This window comes from Onychomys torridus, chromosome 6 (assembly GCF_903995425.1).
Source record: "Onychomys torridus chromosome 6, mOncTor1.1, whole genome shotgun sequence".
NCBI classification, from domain to species: Eukaryota; Metazoa; Chordata; class Mammalia; order Rodentia; family Cricetidae; genus Onychomys; species Onychomys torridus.
Window position 1 is genome coordinate 117,380,204 of NC_050448.1, and position 25,536 is coordinate 117,405,739.

A 25,536-nucleotide genomic window follows, 5' to 3' on the forward strand; every position below is an offset into this window, starting at 1 on the left:
CAAATACTAGCTGTTACGGGGAAATACTCCATGACTATTCAAGAACAGTGCTTTCACAGTGCAGCCTACTCATATTAGTTTATTGCAGAGTCACAACTTGAGTCTATAGTATCTACAAACAGATACCGAATCAAAAAGATAGAAAGACATTCAAGTGACAACAGGTGACATATGGAAGATACATCCACATCTGGCTCGGGATCAAAGCTTAGCTCCCGTACAGGAAGCATGACAAGAAAATATATTCCTGGTCACTCACTGAATGAGAACTAAGTGGTTTTCATATATGTACAAACACAGTAAAATACAGAGTAATTAATACCCACTAACAACGGATCTGAATTTTGAATTTTGAAGCTATCTATTTAATATAAATGCTTCAATTGTCTCTTTTTAAATTTTAATTTCAAGTGGCATGTTTTCCTTTGTTCATACAAATTATGTTCTACACTAGAACCTACTAGCTGGACAATTTTTATATATAGTAAGTTAATTTTAAATAGACAGTAACTCGCAGTGTCTGTGTGTTTTACTAATGTGCTCAGGTCAATCAATTGATTACAATAAATTAGAAAGAAACCAACATCCAGTAACTGACGGAAGCAGATGTATTGATCCACATCCACACACTTGGCAGAGCTCCTGGAGATCAGCTGAAGAGAGGGAGGAAGGATTATATGAGCAAGGGGGATCAAGATCATGATGGGGAACCACAGAGACAGCTGACCTGAGCTAGTGGGAGCTCACGGACTCTGGACTGACAGCTGGGGAACCTGCATGGGACTAAACTAGGTCCTCTGAATGTGGGTGACAGTTATGTGGCTTCATCTGTTTCTGGGCCCCTAGCAGTGGGACCAGGACTAATCCAAAATACATGAACTGGTTTTCTGGAGCCCGTTCCCTATGGTGGGATACCTTGCTAAGCCTTGATGCAGGGGAGAGGGGGTAGGCCCTTCCTCAGCTTGGTATGCCGACTTTGTTGACTACCCAAGGTAGGCCTTACTCCTTCTGAAGTGTGGGTAGGGGGAAGGATGGGAAGGAGGTGATTTAATTTTCCAAGAAAATCATAAAGGTCTTAGAGAATTTTATCAAGGAATTATTCGCTTTTGATGTCAATTTGGAAATAATTCAGTTTTGTATATATTATTTACTACTGGTACAAATTTTTATAGTTTCTTATCTTTGTCTTGTAACACTCTTAACTAATTAGAATTAATTTCCCCAAGCATTTTCTTTTTCAGCCACTGCACAGCAAACCCCACACTTCTTTTGATATAACTTAAAGCAATTCACTATAACATACCAATGCAAACCAAACTTATTGGAAACACTTTTTTTTTTCTAAATTACAATTCTTTTGCAAAATTAAATTAAATTTTGCAAAAACTAAGCAGTCATGCTGTTTACTCATATATAAATCACCATATCTCCTCTCCAGTAAGGCAGATACTAACTTTGTCACGTGTGTTTTCTGTAAAGAGAAAAGCATTTTAAACCATTATTTGATTATATCATTAACTTTCCGCATCTTTCAAGGCCAGATTCTCTGAAGCACCACATACGAACTGTTAGTAGTTGCAGCCAAAGAAATTGAAATATAGAATACACAAAAGCCTTACCTCCTGAGAACAGCGGCACATTATAACACAAGGCATGTGGACAGTGAAATGCAAACCAGTCCATCTAGTTCATGTAAAACAGCTTGTTCCCAGTGAGGAATATAAAAGCCTGCTCTGTTCTTCATGGAGTAGGGGGGTCACAGAGAAAATGGTATGCCAAGAACAGTCATTTATATGCAGAAGAAAGACTGAAATTTCTTAAAAGTGCCTTATCAATACCAGTCACAAGAGAAGGATGCTCACATAGTGCTAACAGTTACTCTCAAAACTACCAATACCCTAGCAGACTTCTTACTATAAGGGAAAGACCTAATTTATATCTTATTATTTTTACCCAATAAGCATTTGTTTTTGTCTCCTGTTTATTGATTCAACACAAATTTGGGTGGGATACCTATAAAACTGGCAAATTAGCCAACCATTTCTCATCACTTAAAAACTAACAGTTTTGATGCTTTGAGGAAAAGACAACTCAGCCATTTACTTTTGTATCCTCTGAACTTTTAAATGTTTGGTCATTGGTAGGTGCTATTTTAAAAGTAATTAATAAAAAGCAATCACTCTCAACTTTACGAGAGTTTAGTTTTACTGACATCACAAAAATCTGAGAAGCCGACCAGTCACACATCTAACAGAAACAGGTTGACACCCGATGTGGAGAAAGTGTACATCAATGCCACAAAACAAGGAGGACACACAGCTGATGAGTCAAGTTTGTGACTTTTGACTTCTCCAGTCGAAATGTGGTAACAAAGAGAGCACTACAGGGTCGCCTTAGCATGTGAAAGGCACCAACTGTGTCCTCACTGTCCTAACATCTGGACAGCATTTGAACTAAAGCTATTTTTAAACACTTTCAGTTGGCAAATGCAAAGCAGTAGCTTGCTTGTTAATGATGCAAAACATGTAATAATCCCTTTTATCCTCAGTTTTGCGCTGTGCCGAACACCAGGCATGTGCTTGGTGAGTACTTGCCTACTCATTAGGAAGCTGCCAAGGCCCTGAAACTACAGCACTGTCACTTTGGCCTGAAATAAGCTCGCCATCATTTCAAGCCTAATTACTAAAGGAATGTTTGCCACGCACAAATTGAAACTTTTTGTAAACTCAAGACTTCTCCATAACTTCACTTTGCTTTTACCTCAAAAAAGACTTCATTAAAAATTTCCAGAAGTATTAAAAGGTTTTACTTAAGACATGACTACCTCCCAGTGGACTTTCTACCTACTCAAGCTAGAATTTAATAAATACAGGAAACTTCTGCTTCAGCATTTTACAGGCAACATCACCTTCTTCTGGTTACCTAATTTGATGACTCTAGCATCTGTTGTCATAAAACAGACATACAAGAATAAATATAACCAAACATAGACATATTCTTTGTCTTTGACAAGAAAGACATAACATTCTGAGAAGGGTACTAATTGACTTCGGCTACATCAATACTTTAAAACATCTACGCACAAGCACAGAGCCACAGAGCCACAGATGCACAGCCCAGTAACCTTCCTTGCTCCCTCAGCAGCAGCCTGGAGCTTGCCACTTCCTCTTTCAAAGCCCAGGAGCTGCCATAGCAACAAATGTACTGCAAGCACATCCTCTTCATTAAGTGAGTTAACATTCCAGAGGGGTTAGATCTCTCAGAATGGGCCTATCTACACAATTATTTTAATTATAAGTTTCCTGGAGACTTGCATCCGTGAAGCCCAGTACATGTACATAGTATTTCCTTTAAAAAACAAAACAAAACAAAAAACCAAAATTGTATGTAGATCACTTCGCCTCCAAATAACTTCACTGAATTGTAAAAGACCCAAATTAGCTACCTAGAAATAAAGACTTCAAAAACATATGCGCAACCTTAAAACTTGGGGCTTCAAATAATTTAGTGTGTTTAACACATTTTTAAAAATGCAATGCCCAAACAAAAAAAATTGCAACTGAATTTCCAAAAATTGTTACTATTATTTAACATCCTCTATAGTTTAAATGCATTCATCTTAAAAAAAAAAAATCTTTATTTTGCTTCTGGTGCTGAACATTATTCATTTTTTTAAAATTACCGATTTGCATTTAAAGAATAGATTCCTGATAAAATATAACTAGAAGAATGTTAGCTATCTGCTTTGAGCTAATAACTTAAACAGAGATGTGAATCAGAAGTGGACTTGTTTTCAGCTTTCTAGACTACTTCCCAGAGGAGATTGTTACAAACTCATGTCTTCTCTCTTCAAGAAGTTATATACACATTGAGAACAATTACAATCACTGCCTAAATCTTTGGAAACCAAGAGAAGGATGGAAATTTGGGGATAGATTTGCCTTGCATTATAAGTGCCAGCTGTTCAACACTGTGCAGGAACTTGGAGGGAAGCGTTCAGAATATGTTGCAGGCTCAGAACACATCAAAATGCACAATTAAGTTCTGATTAACTCCTGCTCCATACAAGTACTTTGTAAATAAAGGTCACTGTTAGCGCAGCAAATATAACTTTATCTTTCTTCAAAGAATAGCTGAAGAAAAAGTAGATTGTTTCCTGGAAATTATCTGAAAGATCAGAAACCACCCTTGGCCACCTACCCATTTTGCTGTTTAATGTCACCCTGGGATCCTCTTCTCTGTCCCTCTGCTAGCTCCTGAGCAGGCTCGGAACACACGCTGGTGACTGTGGGCTGCCGTGGGACATTAACTGCAGATTTACCAGTGTTTGGTGCAGATGAACACTGGTCAGCGCTAAGAGTGGCATTAACATGCAGTCCGGATGTAGAGAATGGGGGAGGAGTGACAGCGGCCACAGGTGGAGGGGGAGCGTGTGATGATGTGGTGGCATGGGCTGGGGTGAAGGCAGACGATGGTGATGGGATGGATGTGACTTTGGGTGAAGACACAGAACCAAAGGGCCGTGGTGCTTTATTGTAGGCCATGTTGGCTGTGGAAGTGACTTTGCATACAGCAGGAGATGTAATGGGCACAGGTTTAACTACTTCTTTCGGTTCACCCTATGCAAAGTAAAAATAAACATATACAAAAACACAGCAAAGACATGCAAAATACACAGAGTGCAAACAAACACACAGCTGATTTTAAAAAGACCAATACAATTATGTTAGCAGCTCAAATACGTTTTTGGGAAAAACAATGAGTTGATATAGCATAGCATGCATGCTAACTGATCTCAACATGCAGAACACTAATGAATAACACATTTTCATTTATGAAACTTTCAAAATATTTAGGAAACAAAAAAGGGGGAAAAAAAACCCTAAAGACCATCATTAAATGTCAACTTAGATAAAATTTAAAGGAATAATTAAATACACATAAACATAATACTAACTGAAACATCTTATTTTTAAAATACGTAAAGCCTCAATTATAATTCCATATTTCTAACATTTTCTTTCTCTCCACAGTGTAATTACTTAAGTCATGAAAATCACCAAGTTTTAAATTCTTTTAAAAAATTCAATTTAAATCCTTAAAAAAAAAAAAAAAAGAGTAATTCACCAAATTCAAAGTATGTGTTATACAACTACTATGGTTAAAGAATTTGGGGGAAAAAACGTAAAACAGATGAACAAAACATAATTATCCTGCATTTCTCCTATGATCCATTTTTGTTTCCATTCCTGGGTGCATTAAGATATTATTCACAACTAAAAAAAATTATTTCCCTTTTTCTAAAATAAAATATTTAAGTCTCATGGGGAAAACCATGACATTATATATTTCCTCATTGCCAGAAGCCAAAGACTAGTAAGAAAGACAAATTCCTTCTAAAAATCACCAGTGTTGGTAAACTTTATCTGGACACATATTCAAAGCTATCTCCTTTAAAATGAAATAGATTTCTACAACACTGAAAAAATATTCTACCATCTGAGAAGAAAATCAGATCTTTAAGGAACTACATACTGGTAACTCAAATACAAGAGAAAAAAAAAGGCAATATAAACCTTGTAAGTTTTCATTAATTGAGAAAAGTAAGTTAGGGCTGAAACAAGTAAATTGAATGAGTAATTGAATATACTGCCCAAAAAATGAGGGAGAAAAACTTCAATGAGAACAAACCAGATGATCATAAACATTGTTTTGCAATAATATGAGATGTATATTGAAAAATGGGGCATTTGCCAATAACTTAATTCAAGAACATTCTAGAATGGCATGATCTTCATTTTGGGTAGCTACTTACTAGCTTTTTAGAAAATATATGTGTAAATACAGAAAAAGTAAATATGAAAGGAATTGGGACATGCATTATTGACACTGTAGGGGTTTAGAAATAGTTTCATAGTATTATTACAAATGGTAACTATAATGGCTATTCTTGGTTGTCAACTTCACAACATCTGGGATTAGCTAAAACCCAAAAAGAACCACTTTTAAACCAGATTTTTTGAGGTGGAAAAATCCACCTTTAATCTGGGCCATGCCTTCTGCTGGTATGAAGGACCCTGAAGAAGGAAGCTTTCTTTCTTTGCCTGCTTGCTCTTGCCTGTCTAGAAAGTTTATTCCTTCACTGCCATTAGAGCCTATTTCTTGCAGGTTCCAGTGCATACTAAAGACCAGCTGAGATATCTAGCTTCATGATCGAGCAACTACTGGACACTTGGACGGACTGCTGGCAGACAGCCATTGCTGGACAAGCTGGACTAGGACTACACTCTGTAAACCATTCTAATAAATCCATTTTACACACACACACACACACACACACACACACACACACACACACACACATTCACACACATGGATCTGTTCCATCAGTTCTGTTCCTCTAGGGAACTCTGACTACTACAGTAACTTCGTAAGTTCTGGAGTCTACTTTCCTCTTTGTCTTTTAAGGGAAAAAAAATGAGTAAAACTGTGCTGAGACTATAAACCAAACATTGATATGACCCAAGATAAGAACAGTAAGAACAGTGGCTTAGGACAGACTGAGCCTAGTGATGTGAACTATATACACACCTTCTGGACAGCAACGGGCTCAGGCTTGGCCGCAGCAGATGCTCTGGGGAGAAAGAAGGAAAAAACATGAGCCATGAACCTCTGGCAATTTAGAAATGTCATCAACAGAATTTTACTACTTATATTCTTTAAGATATTAAATGATCAGAAATAATACCTTTATAATTCACAGTTTTCATCATTCACAATTTTCTCATTAGTTCATGTAATTAGAAGTCAAATGCCACCAGACCCAATAATCTAGCTTAGGATAATTGAGAGGGGAGAGACACCATAATTATGGGAAGCATCATCCCGTGGGCAGAAGTCCTAGACTGCATAAGTGAGCCAAGTGCAAGGAAACCATCACCTGTTACTCCTGGTTAGATTTGATGTGCCCAGCTGTTTCAAGCCCCTGCCACCATACTTCACCATTATGACGGGCCCTACCCTCCAACTGTGAGCTAGAATGAAGCCTTCCTTCCCAACATGGTTTTGCCAGGATGTTGTGTCACAAGGAGAAAAGTAACTATTACATTAAAGAATAAATGTAATTAATTCACCAGGTTCCATTCAGTGAAAGCAATGACCATGTCCTGTTTTTAACCCATATGTTTTTGCAGCATCTGGCAGGTATATGTGATCAGCAGTGAATGTGCAAGGAAAAGATTAAGAAAGTCTGACAAAATTCCAGGCACGTAACAGCTATTTACAGTTCAAGTAGACTGCTATTTTTGACCTGTTCTTATTTTGCACCATATGCCTTTTGGTATGGTGGACTAAACAATACCAATAATTGGTTTTGAGCAAGTATCTCTTATAAAATGAAACTATCATTATCTTCACCTTTCAAAACAGGAGCCTCAGAGTTCAAGTAAATTGTTTAGGGTTAGAGCTGAGCCTCACGCTGTTATATTTTATACTATGATAGCTATATTTATTAAAATTGAGAAAGCTACTGATACTTTATAGGGTATTAACTTTTTAAATGAGAATTCTACAATGCGTATAATGTATTTTGACCAAACTGACCCCCCTCCCCTCCCCTCTAGCTCTTCTTCTATCTCCCTACTGTATGTTATTTTTTTTAATATACCAGAAGCAATCTAATTCCTCTCATATTACACCAGCCAGAGGATAAAACATCAAGGTAGAATTCCAAGAATGTAAAAATAGTAGGTAAATATTAATTGATAATTTTATTATATAAAACATGAGGTTGCTTTATTTAAATAAACAACAGATCACAAATAACCTAGAAAAATGGACCTCTCAATAAACATATTCTAGCAATGAACGTTGATCACATTTTAGCAGCTGCTGAATTTTCCAATAACAACTAATTTAGCTACAAAAGCAGCAACAAAATAGTCAGCTAGCCTAATGAAAGGCCACAGTGGGTAGTAACACTCAGCTGCTATAGTACAGGCCACACCCTGTACGGCTGCATAACTTTCCATATGTTGTCTCAAACGAATTCTCTTTAGCTTGTAGGGTTATTACAACAAAGGGCAAGTTCAAGCGCAGAGCAGTGGAATCTTCCTTTCTTTGGAATTTCACAATCCAATTTAATCGCAAAGGATCTACTCATTAAAACCTCCCAAGACATTACTGAAAGGTTGCCAAGACTGAGAAGCCAATATCCTTCTTCATCTGGATGTCTTAAGATACATGGAGCATGGCTAGCAATGTAATTTGTAAATAAAGGTCATGCTATGTGGCTGGCGCGTAGTTCAGCTTGCCCACCATGAGCAAGGCTCTGGATCGAATCCTCAGCAACATAATAAGCAAGCAAAAATCTTGCCACACTCAAGATGTATGAAAACAAGTCTCTTCATTTGCTCTAGTGTTCCCTCTAGTTTAAGTAGTGTTAACAATGACAAAGGCCCAGAATTGTATTTTCTCTGCTTTTGTTGTGTCCACAACTTACGATGTCCAGAATGAATGTTGACAAACATTATTAATTAAAAGTTCTATAAACACAGTATTTGAAAAAATTTGACTTACAGAAAAAAAAATAAATCTGAACACATCCCATTTGCCTTCTGACAGTTTCACAAGAAATAGATAAGCATTTCATGAAGAACGGCAACAGGCCTGCAAAATCCCAGGGTGGGTCGTTATACAAATATCCTACCACGCAGAGAAACAGACTGGCCTGTAATTAAATGTCAAATGGAACAGCTGATATACCACAAATGCAATAAAAATCAGCTCCCTTGTATTAAACCCTAACTACCAAATGGACCATAGAATCATTAAATTGTGAAAGAAAAGGTTTCTTATATGCCATTAGATTCATATGACATCTCTGAATATTTATTGAAATTCACAATTTCAGCATAAGTTTGAAATATTCTGTTGAAATGGTTATGTTAATATGTTTTACTTTGCTTTTTGAAGTAAATTTGTAAGTTTGGTTAATAAGGTTTCCTTTTAACCTTTAAAATCCATCTCAAGTTGGGGATTTAGCTTAGTGGTAGAGGCCCTGGGTTTGATCCTCATCTAAAAAAAAAATCCTTCTCAAAACAACTTTTCATTTTGGCACTGTATGATGAATTGCTTTCTAAAATATTGTTGATGTACCTTAAAAAACACCAACATTATTACCAACATTTTAGGAAAAGTTCTCTCTCTCTCTCTCTCTCTCTCTCTTTTTTTTTTTTTTGGCCAGAGCTGAGGACCAAACCCAGGGCCTTGCACTCTACCACTGAGCTAAATCCCCAACCCCCAAAAGTTCTCTTTAAATGATACTTATTTCTTCTCTTTTGTGTGTTTCTTCCCTGATTTATGCAATGAATATATATTTTTTATAATAAGGAAAACTTTCTCCAAGCTTATTTCATAGTACACTACCTTGTAAAAATCTAAACGAAGCATTCTACTATGAAAGCTATGTGAAAAACATGAAGGTCCAAGTTATACCTTGTCTCAATCACAAGTCTTTAAATATTAAGGAAATATGAATTGTTGTCTGTACATATTTGAAAGACAGCTTGTTATTCAGGAATAGTTCTCAAGAGTAGAGTTGAGGGTGGGGCTTGGGAAACATCATTTAAAATAAACATGTAAAAAATGAACAGATCTTTGCAATGTCTGAAATGTTTACATAAGTCTCCCAGGAGTAGTAGATAAAATTAAGGAAAAGAAATATTACAGTTTACAATCGTAAAACTTTACAATGCATAATCTAAAAACTTTTGCTTATATGAATTATCTTTCTTGTCTCACTGGCATCCTCTTGAACTTTATGTTTAATAAGATACTCAGTATATACTCAGTCTAAGTATAATTTGACCATGTTTAAAGAAGAAAATTCTATTTCCATGATCATATATGTATATATAAATGAATATATGTATTCAGAATTCTCTGTGAAGAAAGTGCTAACATGTGAGTATGGAAAAGCATTTGCCCAAATTAAAATCTGTTATAATTATCTTTGAGTTGGACAAACAGTAAGCATTTTCTCCTTTAGCAATGTCACAGATTGCCTGAAAAATAGTAAATTTAAGACATTTTAAAAAATGAAAATTTAAAAACTATAGTATAAGGATTTAAAAAAAAAAAAATCACAAAATACTGGCTCTTCCTTCGGACAGCAGCGATCCAGAGTCACTCCTGTGCAGGGTGAGTTTCGTCTGCTGAGGTCCTGGCAATGGCACAGTGCCATGGCCCAACAATTGGCTTGTTGTTCTCTCTCCTCAGTGGGAAGTCCTGACAAGAGTAAGTCTGCATGGTGAGATACCAGTGCCTTAGCTCAGTACTATCCCCAGAATATGGGATGCAAAGAACAAAGCTGTCCCTGTGGCTAGAACAAGCAATTCAAAGTTGCCTGCTTTCTTGGTTTTTGTTTGTTTGTTTTTAAAGCAGTGTCTAAAACAAAAATCACCAAATAGGTATAAACAGTCTCAGAGCTTCCAGCTTAACCGTTAAAAGGACTTCGCAGTTCTAATGAACTTATAAAAAACTAGAATTGTGATGTCCTAGTTAGAATGAAGAATATAAAAGAGTGACCCTAAGTTAGCAATAGCTCTATCATGGATTATCATCAAAAGAATCAGGCAAAACTGCAACTCTGTATACCCAACGGCTGAAGCTACACTGAAACCATGTTTTTAAATAGTGCATTTTCTAACACTGAATTACAAAAGCATGTATTTCTTATTTAACAAAGTAGCCAGTAAACTTTGATGAGAGTATGTAAGAACATGGAATTAGGCAACAAAAGTATGTGGATAAATATTAATTTACATTACTTTTGATAACCAGGAGACTTTTTCAATCCAATCTAACATTTAACTCAAAAACAGCCATGCAGAAAGGATGAGGGGTCTGGCTCATCTTCTATGAAGTGAGCTCTAAATTTCCCACAGTATAGCCATCATTGGACCTCCTGACCTTAGGACCCATAAATACTAGGGCACATCATTAATCACTTTAATTACAATGATGTCAATTTATAATAACAAAGCAAGCCCAAATGTGAAAGAAAGCAAACACTCAGGAGTGCAGAGGGATGCCTCTGAAAGATCCTCTGTACTTCGCTGTGCTGAGACCTTGAGTGCTGTGAACACTTGTGCCAATGATTCCCTGAACTTTTCTAAACTACTTGAGAATATCTCCTATAAATAAAAGTACAATATAGTTATGTATCAGACATTAAAACATCCAGTCCATCAAAAGCTCTCCTTACATGGACCACACAAATGCTTACTCTCTCAATCACATCTTCTCTTAACTACAGGAACTAACAAAGCACAGTGTTAACCCCTAGAAGAAACACAAAACTGGACGGACTATCTGAGCACAGATAAAGAAAAAGGGAACAGGTGCACCGGAAATGCTCGGGCCATATATCTAGCACCCTGACCTTGTGCTTGCGCAGGACTATAAATCAAGTGTGGCTCTGAGACATCAAGGACAGGAAGGCATCTCCTGGAAACTGCTTCTATTGAGTGCTTTTCCTCTAACTTTCCTTGTGAGTTGATCATGAGCAGTTGATAAAGATTTGAAAAGAAATTTTGACCAACTAACTATAAATCAAGCTAAAGAGCTAAAGAATAGATGGGAGGGAGGGAGGGAAGGAAGGAGGAATGGAGGGAGGGAGGGAGGGAGGGAGGGAGCTAGTTCAGCTAAGCTCTCCAACCTAATTGTTATACCATTTCACCAAAAAAAAAGGAGGATGGGGCAGGATTATTGTTGTATCAGACTAAATTTTAAAAGAATTAAATGCAAACATGAAGGTCAGTATTACTCTGAGCTCAACAACGAATTCAGCTCTTTTGACACACTTATAGTACTCAAATTTTCAGAAAAAGAACCTAGATAAATCAAAATAATTTGGTTTTATCACCAATACTCTCACTTCCCTGCCCTCTGATATCTCACAACAAACCCCTAAGCCTTTCTTCCTTTCTGTAAGTGAAGCTCAGTTCAGTCTCTATCGGGAAATTCAAATCAATTTGCTGATCAATTTAACTACCTTTGGTAACTTGTATATGTTCACTTGATGTCTCCTACTCAGGATTCTTACATAAGGGGTAACAAGCCAGCTAAACACAGCAGTACATGCCTTTAATCTCAGTAACTGCCGTCAAGGACAACAGAATCCCAAGTGTTGTGGAAGAATAAGAATCAATTCTAATGTTATTCTTCTTAATATAAAGAAAGGAGAAAAAAAAAGGTTTAAACAAATTAATCAAGACACACCACAAATTAATCTGGTGATATTTCACAAAAATGGGTCTGGTTAACGACAAGACATTCTAGAGCATTCTGAAAAGATGCAATAATTAGTCATCATCATATGTATTTGTAAAGTTATCACTGTGCGTTATGTGTGGTTTAAACACATTTTTACATTCTATAACTTATTTCTGTACATCTTAAGACTCTTTCAAGTTATGTGCAAATTTTCACAATCTTCTACTCTATTTCAGAGGAAGGAAAATTATACTTCACATTTAATTCCACAATAATATTTTTCTGAAGGAAAATATGTGTGTTTTATCCACACTAAAAACAATCTCAAGATAACTTAAGGGAAAAGTGAACTTTTCCAACTATGATTTACAAAACTTTTTATGTCTAAAGGAGTGTAAGATGATAGATAGTTCACAGATGTGCTAAACGTTAAATAAAAGGAATTTTAAAGTTCACAATAATCCAGTCTTATTATGAAATTTCATTATAGTGAAAGTACCATTTCAATAAATGGTTTTATGTAAAGAGTAAAATATATGTCCAATTGAATTGTTACAAAATAGTAAAATTTATTGACAAGGAAAAGGTAGCAAATATTGTAGCAAATACTGTAGTTTTGTTATTGTAGAAACAAAGATACAAATAAAACCTGGACCAATAAGGATGGCTGTGTTTTAGTGAAACTTTGTTCACACAAGCAGTGTGTAACTGTACTCGGTTTTCAGGCCCAGTGCCACAGACAGAGCTGATTCTTTGTTGTAGGGGTCACATGCATCATAGGATGTTTGTAGCCCAGAAGCACTCACATCCCCCCAGTGCCAATACCCTAAAACATTTCCAGACAGTGTCTGTCACCTTCTGTTTAGATCTGATTTGTTTGTTTTTTGCAGATGGTTCCACAGGCTGGCTTTGAACCCTCAATCCTCATGTTTCATCCTCTCAAGTTCTGGGCTGACAGATGTGTAACCACGGGTAGCTTACTTAGTTCAGTTTTGGCTTCAACAAACCATCTAAGAGCTAGTCCTATAGAACCGTGGCTGTTTGGGTTTCTAAGCTCAAAATCATTCTGCACACTGATAAAATCATTTCAGTAAGTTCATCAACTAATAGGTGTAAGAAATGACAAACTTCCATTATTATTCTGCAGGTAGACAGTACAATCACTTCCACCCTCTTACCACCTCTAACTCATACTTTCACATTGCTTGCACATAAATCTAAAATTCCGAACCACCATGCAGATGCAATTCCCATGACCAGACACTGACTCCAGAAGTCTGGTGAAAGGACAGGTTGGTTCAAGCCTACTGTCAAGAAGGCTACTCTGCACCTGCTTCATTCCTTATGCTCTACTAAAAACTCTTGTCCTCTGCACCCACATACCTTAACTATTGGAAACAGTTTTAAAATATTCCAGAAGGACAAGTGAAAGAATACACTGTGTTCTTTCAGAAAAATGGTTGATCAAGGAATCCCCATGCTTAACAATCAAATCTGTATTTTATATCAACCACAGGCTTATTAGAGTTTATTAAAAACACAAAAGAGAAAAATCTTCTCTTCTGATCTTAAAGAAAAAATAATTTTATCTTCACAGTAGTTATGACCTATATGAAAATAATGTACTTGGTTTTTGTTGGTTTTGTTACTGCAGCCGCTGTTTGTTTTGGGGGTGTTGAGACAGGGTCTCTTGCTTTACAGACCATGCTGGCCTCAAACTCGCAGATATCTGTCTGCATCCACCTCCTGAGTGCTGGGATTAAAGGCATGTGCCACCCCACCCCATTAATAATCTGCTTGTAACAAAGGAAGAGTTTATTTATATTTCTCCATCTTCCTCTCTATTGTTACAGTGTTATAAGTCTCACAAGATGGAAATGGTTCATATTATAACAGAAAGCATGAGTAAGAAATAGTCACAGCCATTTTCACAGACTTCAAGTGAGGGATAAAGTTAACTAACTGCTCAGGAACACCTTGGTAAAAATCAGCTATTAGCTGAGGGTCATGCAGGTGGCATGAGCAGGCACAATTCATAACCTGAAGAGTAAGTAGCTTGTTCTTCTCTGTAGGGATACTAATACTGCTTTTTGTCCAAACTACCCAGCAGTCAGTGTAATTCTTTGAGAAGCTGGACAAATAACTAACCAAGAGATGCAAGTCCAGGTTAGCATCTTCTACTTCGCTTTGTTGGCCTGTCAATCATTTAGGAGTGGGCCAAACTCTCTGGGGTGCCTGTGCATCCTGCCCAGCACTAAGCTCAGGACTGTCTGCGGTTCACTTTCCCAGACACAGCCTCTCTGCTATTCCTGTCTAGGCAAAAGTCATTCATTATACATTTTTGTAAAGAGGGTATTTTTAGGTATTTCAGTACAATTTAAAGGGATAAGCATTCCCGTATGCAACACAGCCTTATTAGGCATACATTCTCCACAAACATACAGAAGGAAAACTTTATTTATTAGCATCTCATAGCTTAGGTTGTTTGTTTGTTTGTTTGTTTGTTTTTCATGGACTTAATAGTTAAAAAATAATGCATGGGTTAGAATTTTTGCTTTTAATCTAGAAACTCAGAGTCAGGGCACTTAAAATTACTGAATATATTGTTTGCAGACACAGATAGGCCAGGCCTATCCTTGCTTAACTTTCAAGATCAGTTCTTAATTCTCATTTATCAGTTAAGAAAGAGAATCTTATCCAGCATCCACATCACTGAATTTCAAATTAATCCAAGTGAGAATATCTAAACCTAATAAAAGAAAATTTATAGTCAGCTGAATTTATAAATACCTTTGAGCATTACTAAGTCCTTCATGATCTATTCATATTTCTATGATCACAGAGAAAAGAACATAAACTCATTCTGTTTTCTTTTTACTTATTAGGAAATTGACTGTGTATAGGAACTGGACTGTTTGTAAAAGAGCACAGTACTGCTTATATTTCTGACTGATAATTTAAAAGATTTTGTTGTAAAATTTAGGACAAATAAAACCTCTCAATATTAACCAACTATTGCATTTTCTTTTTAGTAGAGCAACCATATGAAACATAAATTACTTTCTTAACTCTAATCCCTTTTCCACATTATAGAGAGAAAAATCTGACAACAGTTAACCACACAGGACGCCTAATTCAACAAATGAGAAGATCTTCATCCAAATTAGCGACCTCTCTCCATCATCATCTTTAGTCTCTACTATTTGGAAGCAGTCTAGAACAGTGCTCAACAGGATACTGCTTACAACCTAAGCAGGGAAGCTCAAAGCCCAAACTGGCCTATACCTGTTCAGTGGACAATTCCTTTTATCAAACCTGAAAGCCCTGCCGATGTCCAACCACCATAAACAATTATGCAGACTATTCTAACTTCTGTATCTACTTCATTGAGAACAGCAACAAAAAGGTCACAGTGCTATTACTTCAGGGCTCACAAATAATTGAGCAGTTCTGACCCACACAAACAACTATTTCCAAACATTTCATCACAATGTATAGCCAGAAATAGATTTAATGTCATGATCTGCCCAGTGAAAGTAAGAACCAATAAAATACACACTTTCATGTGTGACCCATTAAAATGTATTCAGTTCTAATCTGTTACATTTACAAAACAAAAATGGGCAGTGGGCAGGGTGTGGGAATACTAGTCTTGAGCCTATGATAATCACTAATCTAGATTCAAAGGCAGAGAGCTGAGAAAAGACAGAGAACTGAGACAGCTTTGTAGCCCTTTAACAAACTGAAACTCTGGCTGATAGAGGTCACACACTGACGTTCACCGAGTTGTCCTGAAATAGCATCCCTGTAAAACAACAGCAAACTAGTTTTAACTCTGAAGAATACCAAATGCAGTAATATACTCAAATGCACAAAAGAAATAGATGTAACAACAACCTTAGCAAAGACATGCCTTTAAAGCTCATCCTTACTAAATTTGCTTCTGCCATAACTACCAAGGATACAAATGATGACTACAGGTTCTCTGTTATTCCCACAATGATGTCCTTTAGCAGGGACACATAATGCTTAACTAAACAAACTGAGCTTTCCTGTTTGAAAATGTAGTCAAACTAACCTTTAAGGTGGCTAACTTATGTAGTAGATTCTTTCATGGAAGAAGAGCATTCCCTCTATCCTGCTGCTTTCCTAACATGGTCAGTAATAATCTCTGAAAAGACTTGCAAAAGAATGAGACTAGGAAACCCCGATCATGTTAATTTCCTCTCTAGGAGCTCTCAAAGGATAAAGAATGAACAAAACAAACACAATGTACTCTCTCCTCTAATCTCTAAAGAACCATTTACAACAAACCAACATGCTGACTTAACTTCAGTATCAAAGGCCCTTATTTCTCTCAAGATAACCACTGTTTTTTCAAAATGGTTTTGTTCTTTAACTTTTTAACTTAAAAATGTTCTTGTGGGGGCAAGACATACAACTCATAAGTTAAGAGGACTGGCTATTCTTCCAGAGGACCAAAGCTCTATCCCCAGCACGTACATGGTGCCTAACAATGGACTGTAACTCCAGCTCCAGGGGATCAGCAGCCCTCTTCTGGCCTCATTGGGGAACCAGACATGCATGTGGTACACAGACATACACGCAGGCAAAACACCCATGCACATAAAATAGATAAATTTTTAAATGTTCTTGCCAAATACTAGGAGTAAGCTTATAATTCTATGTACACTCTCCACAATGGAGCTGTGTGATTAAAATGGCCAACCGGTAGTGATGGCCCGCCACCACCAGTACTGCTGCTTCAGAAATTCTTGTGGGGGGGAAGGCCAGGTTCTTGAGAGCACAAGTATTTCTATCACATAGACCAGGCCATACATTTGTTTTTCTTTTTCTTTTTTTTTTCTTCACCCTGTCAATCTGTTTATATTAACTAATTGCTTTTACATTTATGTATTTCTCAGACAGGAGAGCTGAAAGAACTGTGACACACTACCAAATAAACCTAACACTTACACAGGCCTCAAGGATAAGCAAACTATGTATTTTTTTCATTACCTATCTTTACCTGGTGGGTTTGATAAGCCATTATCTTAGCCCCTAAACTGTCCAGGATAGCAGCTGATTTAGAAGCAGATTGACTCGATTAAAACCCTATGTCCTGCATTTACAGACTGTGCAACCAGAAGGGGATGATAATAATGGTTATTTCCTTTCAGGGGTATTTTGAAAACTGAATGCAAAATGACTGTGATGGGCTTAGAGCAGTGTTTGGTACCTAAGTAGGCTCTGTCAGCTGTATTTATCAACCTTCATAATTTGAAAAACTGAATACAAACGGCAGCTTTAATTTTATTCTAGAATCTTGTCTTTTTATGAGAGAAGACTTTGACACTAAACAATACAATCTTACAAAAGCCACCTCACTAGTATTATTTTATAAAATACCAGTTATTGCTGCCATAACAACGAAAGAGGGCATGCAGGGATGTGCACTTGCTATCAGAGACAATGCTTCAGTGCACTGTGGGCAGTTCAGTCCATATAGATAAGAACTATAACCTAGGAAAGAGCACACCAACTGGTTATTTAATACCAAATGGTCAGCCCTGAAAGCACACATACAAATAACATTTAGACAGACTGGGTGTATTTAGGAATGAGTCTCTGTGTGTGTGTGTCTTGGGGTAACAATCAGTGAAACAAGAGGCCATGAATTTGAAAGAGAGCAAGAAAGGGTACATGAGAGAGTTTGGAGGGAGGAAAGGGAAGTGGAAATGATGTGATTATATTATTATCTCAAAAAATAAAAGAACATAAAAAGAAGCTATCATAGGATTTATAAGAAAACACACACAACTCCTGATCCCCATGAAAAAAATCCACAATGTTAAACTTTTCTCCAAAAGCTTTCAACTATGTAAGTTTTATGAACAACAAAGGTATGATGGTACAAACACCAAAAGCCAAAACATCTTTGTTTCTGTACACCCAACATGTCCTTCCCTTTCATTTGCATCACTAGTTACAACCCAAAGGCCCAGTCACACATGGCAATAAAATGCAATAATTAGAGATCAAAGCAGCAGCTGTGTTCATGGACCACACCCAAGACTGTGGTGAGCTGCATACCTCAATTAATGATGGGATCCATATTTACAGAAAACTGAACTTGCATTATAATCTTTGTTCCCGTTTTGACATGCACAGCATCTAAGAGTCTGGCTCCTTTCACCCATGGCCTTATTTTCAGCTGTCTGTCACATAAGATTGCATGTACTTTAGCATTTCACTGAACCTTTTCAAGGGAAAACTACCCCAAAGCAAACACTAGCATATGCTTATACTTCTGTGTCTCTATGAAAACAAGATGTAGAATGACTCACCATGCTTGGTGAATGGTGTGACTTCTGAAGGAGAGCAGTAGTTAACGGTATTAGGATATGCTTAAACATGGCTAAAAGCAACTATATACTTATAAGGAACATTTACCGAGTAGATCATGGGCAAAAAACAGTAGCAGAAGATCTGGTTCAGAACATTATATTTTCAGAAGCACCCAAAGGTTTGTACCCTTGATAATCTTCTGTGACCTATGTCTGATAAAGTTAGATACTAAGACAACTATGACAGTACAACAGGTTCTGAAACCTAAAAAAACTATTCAACAATGGTTAGAGAAGCAAAAAAAAAAAAAGGTAAAGACCCTAACAGACCATCCAGACCTCCTTTACACAGTATAAACATCACAGTCACAATAAATCATTTTTTATTTATTTTTCGTAATAGGAAAATTCTATCAATCATAATTTCCTAATAAAATTAAAATCATAATTCTATAGTATGAATTATTTTCTTTAGTCTATAAGGACAGCTGGAAAATTTACTCAAAATATCACTGTTACAACTGAAATGTTTTAGACCAAGGGTTCTCAACCTGTGAGTTGTGACTGCTTTTGGGTGGCTGAACAATACTTTCACAGGGGTTGTCTAAGACTATCAGAAAACAGACATTTACATTACAATTCACAACAGTGGCAAAATTACAGTTACGAAATAGAAATGAAAATAATTTGTGGTTGGGGATCAACACATGAGGAACTGTATTAAAGGGCCATACCATTACGACTAAGAACCACTGCTCTGGACAAAGAAAATATAATAACAACTATTGCTAAGTTTTGGTACCAAACTCCCAAGATCAGCATCCATTTACAATGACTTTTTTTTTTTTTTTTTTGGAGCTAAGCTCAATACCATTATTAAAAAGTCTCCACTAATTAATTTATAGGGTTCCTCTATAAAAAATGTTATTATCAGAGAATTAAATTATGCACTGCAAAAAAAAATTAAATTAAAAAATTTTAAGGGCTGGTGATATGACTCAAGTTGTAAGAGCACCTGCTACACAACCATGAGGACCTAGGCTCTAATACCCAGCATCTACACAAAAGCAGGGCACTTCCATGAAAGCTGGGAACTTCTGGTGTTTATAATCATTATGGAATGTTCATAAGCAAATTCATCATGAATGGTCTACTTTTCTACTCTAGCAGTTCTGCACTAACTGAAATGAAAAATTCAAATAAAAATTGAATAGCTAAAGGTAAGGTGAAAAGTAGAATGATTTTGTCACACAAATGTTCACTTCTACTAGACCAAAATTATCAAAAATGTTTGGAAGTAGGAGTGTCTCAGACTTCAAAGGTGTTCAGATTTACAGAACATTTGCAAACATTCTATAATAAAGCAATTCTGAACCCAAAATATAAAATTAGAAATGCTCCAAAATCTGAAAATACACAAATATTTTGAATTCCAAATGGCTTAGATGATAGCACCGCCATCTGCTTTTGGCATGTGACAAAGGCATTTGACTGTATAGCAAGATTACAAACGACAAAATATGCAAGTTTTATAATGTTACTCCTTCCTTAAAACTCTTTACACTCTTACGTAATATGCTCTCAAGTAAAATTATGACTATGTGGCTAATTTCTCTTTCATGAGCTCGTGCAGTAGCTATACAAGCCTGTCTTCCTGAAGATATGTTGAAAGAACAGTATTCAGATGGAATAAAACTCTAAACTGTTTACAATGTGTATAAAAATGTACATAGGTTTAGAAGAGAGAGGAAAAGGAGGATAGAAAGTTACACAAAGAAATAAATGGTTTTAAAAAATAAATTCTTTAAAGAGACAATAAGAATAATATAAAAATAAGCAACGTAAAGATGGAAATTACACAGAAAATCTGGATTATATTATCTTTGGAATTTTTAACTGCAGAAAGACATTTGATTATAAAGGCTGCTGAGTTAAACCAAAATATATTTTAAAGGTATCTTGACTTCAAAATTTGTGTCTAAGGATGCATTGCTTTGGAAAAGCGGTTCTGCTTTTGCTTCCACAGAAGATGAGAGCCTATGGACTGCTTCTAGGCTAATATGGTTTGATCAGCCAAGACCCCCTGAGAAGTCTCCAGATGATCCAATATCCAGAACAGCTTCAAGGCAACTGGATCAGAGAATACAGCCTCACAGATTACTTCAGTAAGGACTTGATCATTATTCTTAACTTTCTCAGGATCCCCGTAAGATTGCAGCGCCCACAACCAGCAGGAAGTAGTATGAGCAGCTATGCCTAAATTCCCAAAATATTGTTTATAAATGTTTATTTTTATTTAAAGGGGGTTGATTATAAATGCAATCTCTTTCTAAAAAAGAAAAGGGGATAGTATAGATATGATAGGATAAAAGGGTAGATCACTGGATTTGCTTTTAAAGAACAACAACATGTTTAAAATGTTTTACATTGTTATGGATTTTAGTTTATTGACAAATTTAGAGTTAATTTTGTTATATTGTATGTATATTTCTACTCTCATTTAAGGTATTATGTTTGTGCAGATCATTTTGAAATTGTAATGTATAATTAAGAAATACAGATTAATAATTAGTCATCCACGATAATCAAACTTATAGTCATGTTAGTTTTCTAGGTATATATAGATATATTCCAATTAGGTAGGTAATCTTCAAACACTTCATACACCCACAGAATATGGCATTTAAAATGTTTTAAAAACTTAGACTTTCCTGGACAATGAGACACATCTGCTCCTGGCAACACCAATTTACTTCAAAGAGGGATATAGGCATCCAAGACACTCCATATGGAGCTTATCTTCTTCTTGGCAGAACTGGCCATTTGAGCAAGAAACTGTTCTTGCTTGGACTGATTGACAAAAATGTTGTATAGACTGAACATGCAGGACCCATGGAAAAATGACCATTAAATTTTGCCAAAACAAAGTGGGATATTCCTTCAGGTTCCTGCTTCACAGAAGAGACTGCCAGATATTCTACAGGACACAGGGAGAAGCTGGTAGCTTCTAGGCCTATAGGCTGAAGATACCAATGGTACAGAGGAACTATGGATGACTGTCCAGGCAGGCAGCTGTCTTTAGACTCACAAATATAGGATAGATGATAGGGTATTTTCTTTAATTGTGCTAAAAAAAAATAAACTAGATATTGTAACTACAATTCTTGTTTGATAACTGTTTTGTTTTATGTAATTTTACTATGTTAAAGTTTAAACCTTCCTTTTTGATTAAGACAGAAAAGAGGAAGTGCTGTGGGATGTCTTTCTGTATGCTGTGAATATGTGTTACTTTGGTTGATAAATAAAGCTGCATTGGCCTATGGTTGATAAATAAAGCTGCATTGGCCTACGGTTGATAAATAAAGCTGCATTGGCCTATGGCAAGGCACCTTAGAGGCAGGCAAAATCCCAGCAGATATGAAGAAAGAAAAGGAGAGGAGGGAGGGACACCAGGTGCCACCAAAGGAGAAGCAAAATGCCAGCAGACCGGTAAAGCCACGGAAAATGTGGCAAAACATGGATTAATAGAAAACAGTTAATTTAAGATATAAGAGCTAGCTAGCAAGAGGCCTACCATAGACCAAACAGGTTGTAAATAATATTAAGCCTCTGAATGATTATTTTATAAGCAGCTGCAGTACTGTGGGGGCCAGGTAGCCCTGGAGAAAACCATTCGATTATAGTACAGACTATGATAAGCTCTGTGACAGGACACACAGCACAGAATACTAAGGAAGTCCACAAAACTGAATGTGGACATGCTTACCTCCTCCTACCAGCCCACAAAAGCAGGTGCTCTCTGTTCTGGGGTTCCACTGATATGCTGAAATTTCTCATGATTTGCTATGAGAATTAATAAAGATATTTTGGACATTATTGTTAAAAACTATCCTCAAATGATAGCCTGAGAAGATGAAAAAGGAAGTAAGACTCAAGCATAGTTTGTTTTGTTTTGAAATAAGGTGCCAGGGACTGAAACCAAGGCTGACATAGGTACTCTACTGTGGAGCTAGACCCCAAACCAGGGGAAATACTCACCTATCCACAGAGGATGTTAGAAATAAATCAAATTGATCATCTAGTGGTTAGTAACAGCTTATTATACTTAGAAATAAAGAAATAAATACCAAAGAAATCACTGGTCCCTTTGGATTAGACGAGAATTTCTTCAAAAAACTCCTATTTCCTGTCCTCCCCAAATTCTGTAGCCATGTCACCCATGTGCCTGATGGTCCCCTATTGTGTTCCTTCACCGTTCAGCTACTATATCTAGATCTCTGTGTTTTTAGCCAATTTCAAACACCACTATTTTATAAACAAAATCTAAAACAATAAGTCCTTCACTCACTCTCTTACCCATTTTTTTCTTGAGGAAAATTTCACATTACTGCTCCACATTTATATGAAAATTATATATTAAAATGTTTTCACCTCAGGCAGCTAATTTATGATATTTCATAAGTGTTTTCATTCAGATGATCAGAAGATGTTCTCCTGTAGTCACATCATGCATAGTCAGAAGTCTAAAACAACACTATCTCTTCAGAGAGTTTAAATGTGAGTAGATAATATTTGTGAGGCAGAATATTTTTGCTGGGTGAGGTGGCAAATGCCTTTAATCTGGAATTCGGGTGGGTGACTGAGACAAAAAGATTAAAAGCTCAAACCACCCTTGGCTACAGAGCAGGGCACCGCTTCAAACACAAAAACAAAGAAAAGAGCTGGAATTTAGTCTATTTTAAAGACTCTAATTCTCAGATATTATCTATTTCATCATACAGGCTTTAAAACAATACATTCACCGCACACACACACCCATTTTTCCAACCACAAGAATGTTGACCACATTTCTTTGAACAAATCTCTGTCATTCAATGTGAGACTTGTAGAATTATATTATACTGTCAAGAAACAGTGTCACCAAATGTAATATATGGCTTATGCTGGAGTGGAGTTCTCCAAACTCTGAAAAGAGCTAGCTGCAGTAACACATAAAAACAGTCATCAAAATGTCTGTTTTACAAATAAAATAGTAAAAAAACCTATGTTCGTCTGTCCACAGGTCATCTCAGCTGCAAAAGCTCTTGTCAGGAATTAAATAGTAGTTAAGAACAATAATTAATCTTCAAAATATTTAGGCAGAATCAAAGCTCTTCTTACCTAAAACTTGACTGTGCAATCTCTTTGCCTACTTAACATCTAAATAACTATGAATACATACACAGGAAGAAAATCACCCATCAGCTTTTCTGAAGGCTGCAGAAAAAGGAAGCTTCTTCCAGTCCTGCATTTCTTTCTAGAGAATAGCTCTGGCTCTGGGTACAGGAAGACTTCTCTGTGAGAGCTGGCTTCAATTCTTACTGTGTATTTCATCACAGTTCATACATGGACAGGTGACTAATTACATAACCATTGCATTGATGCAGATTCGTGTAAACATGCCTGTTTGTCAAATGTCGTTATAAACATTAGAAAGGTATCATACAGCTGAATAAGAAGTGAGTCTTTTCAAGGACCTGAACATTTCAGAACACATGAGCTACAGATTTAGAAGACAGACATTATTTTTGGGCTGGATACTAGTCATCTATTTCATACTTGTCAAACTCAGTCAAGTTTGGGGTCGTGTTTTGGGAGAAGCTAAAGGTCTACTGATTTACTGATCATTTAGAAATTCTTACAGTTCAGCTTTGGCATATTAATCTAAATGGGAATGTTATGGTTAAGACTTCACAAGGTGCTGTGGATATTGCTCTGTGTAAATAAAATTCTGATTGGCCAGGCAGGAAGTATAGGCGGGACAAGAGAGAAGAGAATGCTGGGAGGTGGAAGGCTGGGTGGAGAAGACACTGCCAGCTGCCGCCATGACAAGATGTAAGGTACTGGTAAGCCACGAGCCATGTGGCAAAGTATAGATAAATAGAAATGGGTTAATTTAAGATAGAAAAAGTAGATAACAAGCAGCCTGCCACGGCCATACAGTTTATAAGCAATATAAGTTTCTGTGTGTTTTCTTGGTTGGGTCTGAGCAACTGTGGGACTGGTGGGTAAGAGAGATTTGTCCTGACTGGGCCAGGCAGGAAAACTCCAACTTCAACAAGGAATACATTTAGCATTCTTCAGGAGACACACTTTTCTGTCTGCAGCACTTCCCAACATCATTGGCAGAAAACAGGCATACAGTAAACATATTGAAAGAATGTCCAAACATAAATAGCTTTATGGAAGAACAACAAAACCCTTTACTTTCCCTAACCTACAGAAAACTCTGACATAGGAACGATCTTTTCTAGTTTAGCATAAGATGATAAGCGGCTGCTGGTAACACATTTCCTGCTTCCCTTAGCTCACCCTCTGATCTATGAGAGGAGTCCTTTCTCCTGTTCTTTAACATTTCTAAACTGTTCTTGGGGCTGTGTGTGTTCATCTAAAGTCTTAAATCAGAACCTAAAATTCAAGCTTTCTCTTCTCTTACTGACTTCCTGTTCTTTTAAAAGTTCTTTCTACGCATATTTAATTTTATTGTAACAAATCTAAGTCTGGGTGGTGGCTTTCCAAAAAAAGTTACATATGAATTTCATGAATTTCTTTCTAGCTTATACAGAGAATATACCAAGATATAATGGATAATTTTAGTGAGAAATAATTAAACACCATTAATTTGTAAATGCCATAACTATTCACTTTTGCACCATGGGTACAAAGAAATTCTGTTGGACACAATAGCATTTCACAATTACAGTTTTTAGACTTCAAAATGTTTTTAGAGTTTCAAAATGATTATGACACTACATGTCATCAAAGGTTTATCAGTCCATGGTGTCTTTGAGGGACACTCTGAATTACATCAATTAAACTAGCAGTGGAGATAGATAACACACCAAAGTTATTCTGAGAAGTAATGATAAGGTCT

General features: G+C 36.5%; 1 protein-coding gene across 11 annotated transcripts in view; it reads right to left on the bottom strand.

Annotated features, from left to right (window-relative positions):
* Positions 1-25,536, bottom strand: part of Pdlim5 (PDZ and LIM domain 5) — a 182,599-nt gene that overhangs the window by 76,540 nt on the left and 80,523 nt on the right. For 6 of the 11 annotated variants that reach the window (XM_036190204.1, XM_036190203.1, XM_036190209.1 and 3 more), the window contains exons 4-5: positions 6,592-6,634; positions 4,201-4,292 (exon numbers count right to left, since the gene is read on the bottom strand). In XM_036190204.1, coding sequence (XP_036046097.1) covers positions 4,201-4,292; positions 6,592-6,634 — 135 coding nt within the window. Of the gene's footprint in view, positions 1-4,200; positions 4,620-6,591; positions 6,635-25,536 lie in introns of all 11 variants that reach the window. The other 5 variants (XM_036190201.1, XM_036190200.1, XM_036190199.1 and 2 more) reach the window with 1 other exon arrangement.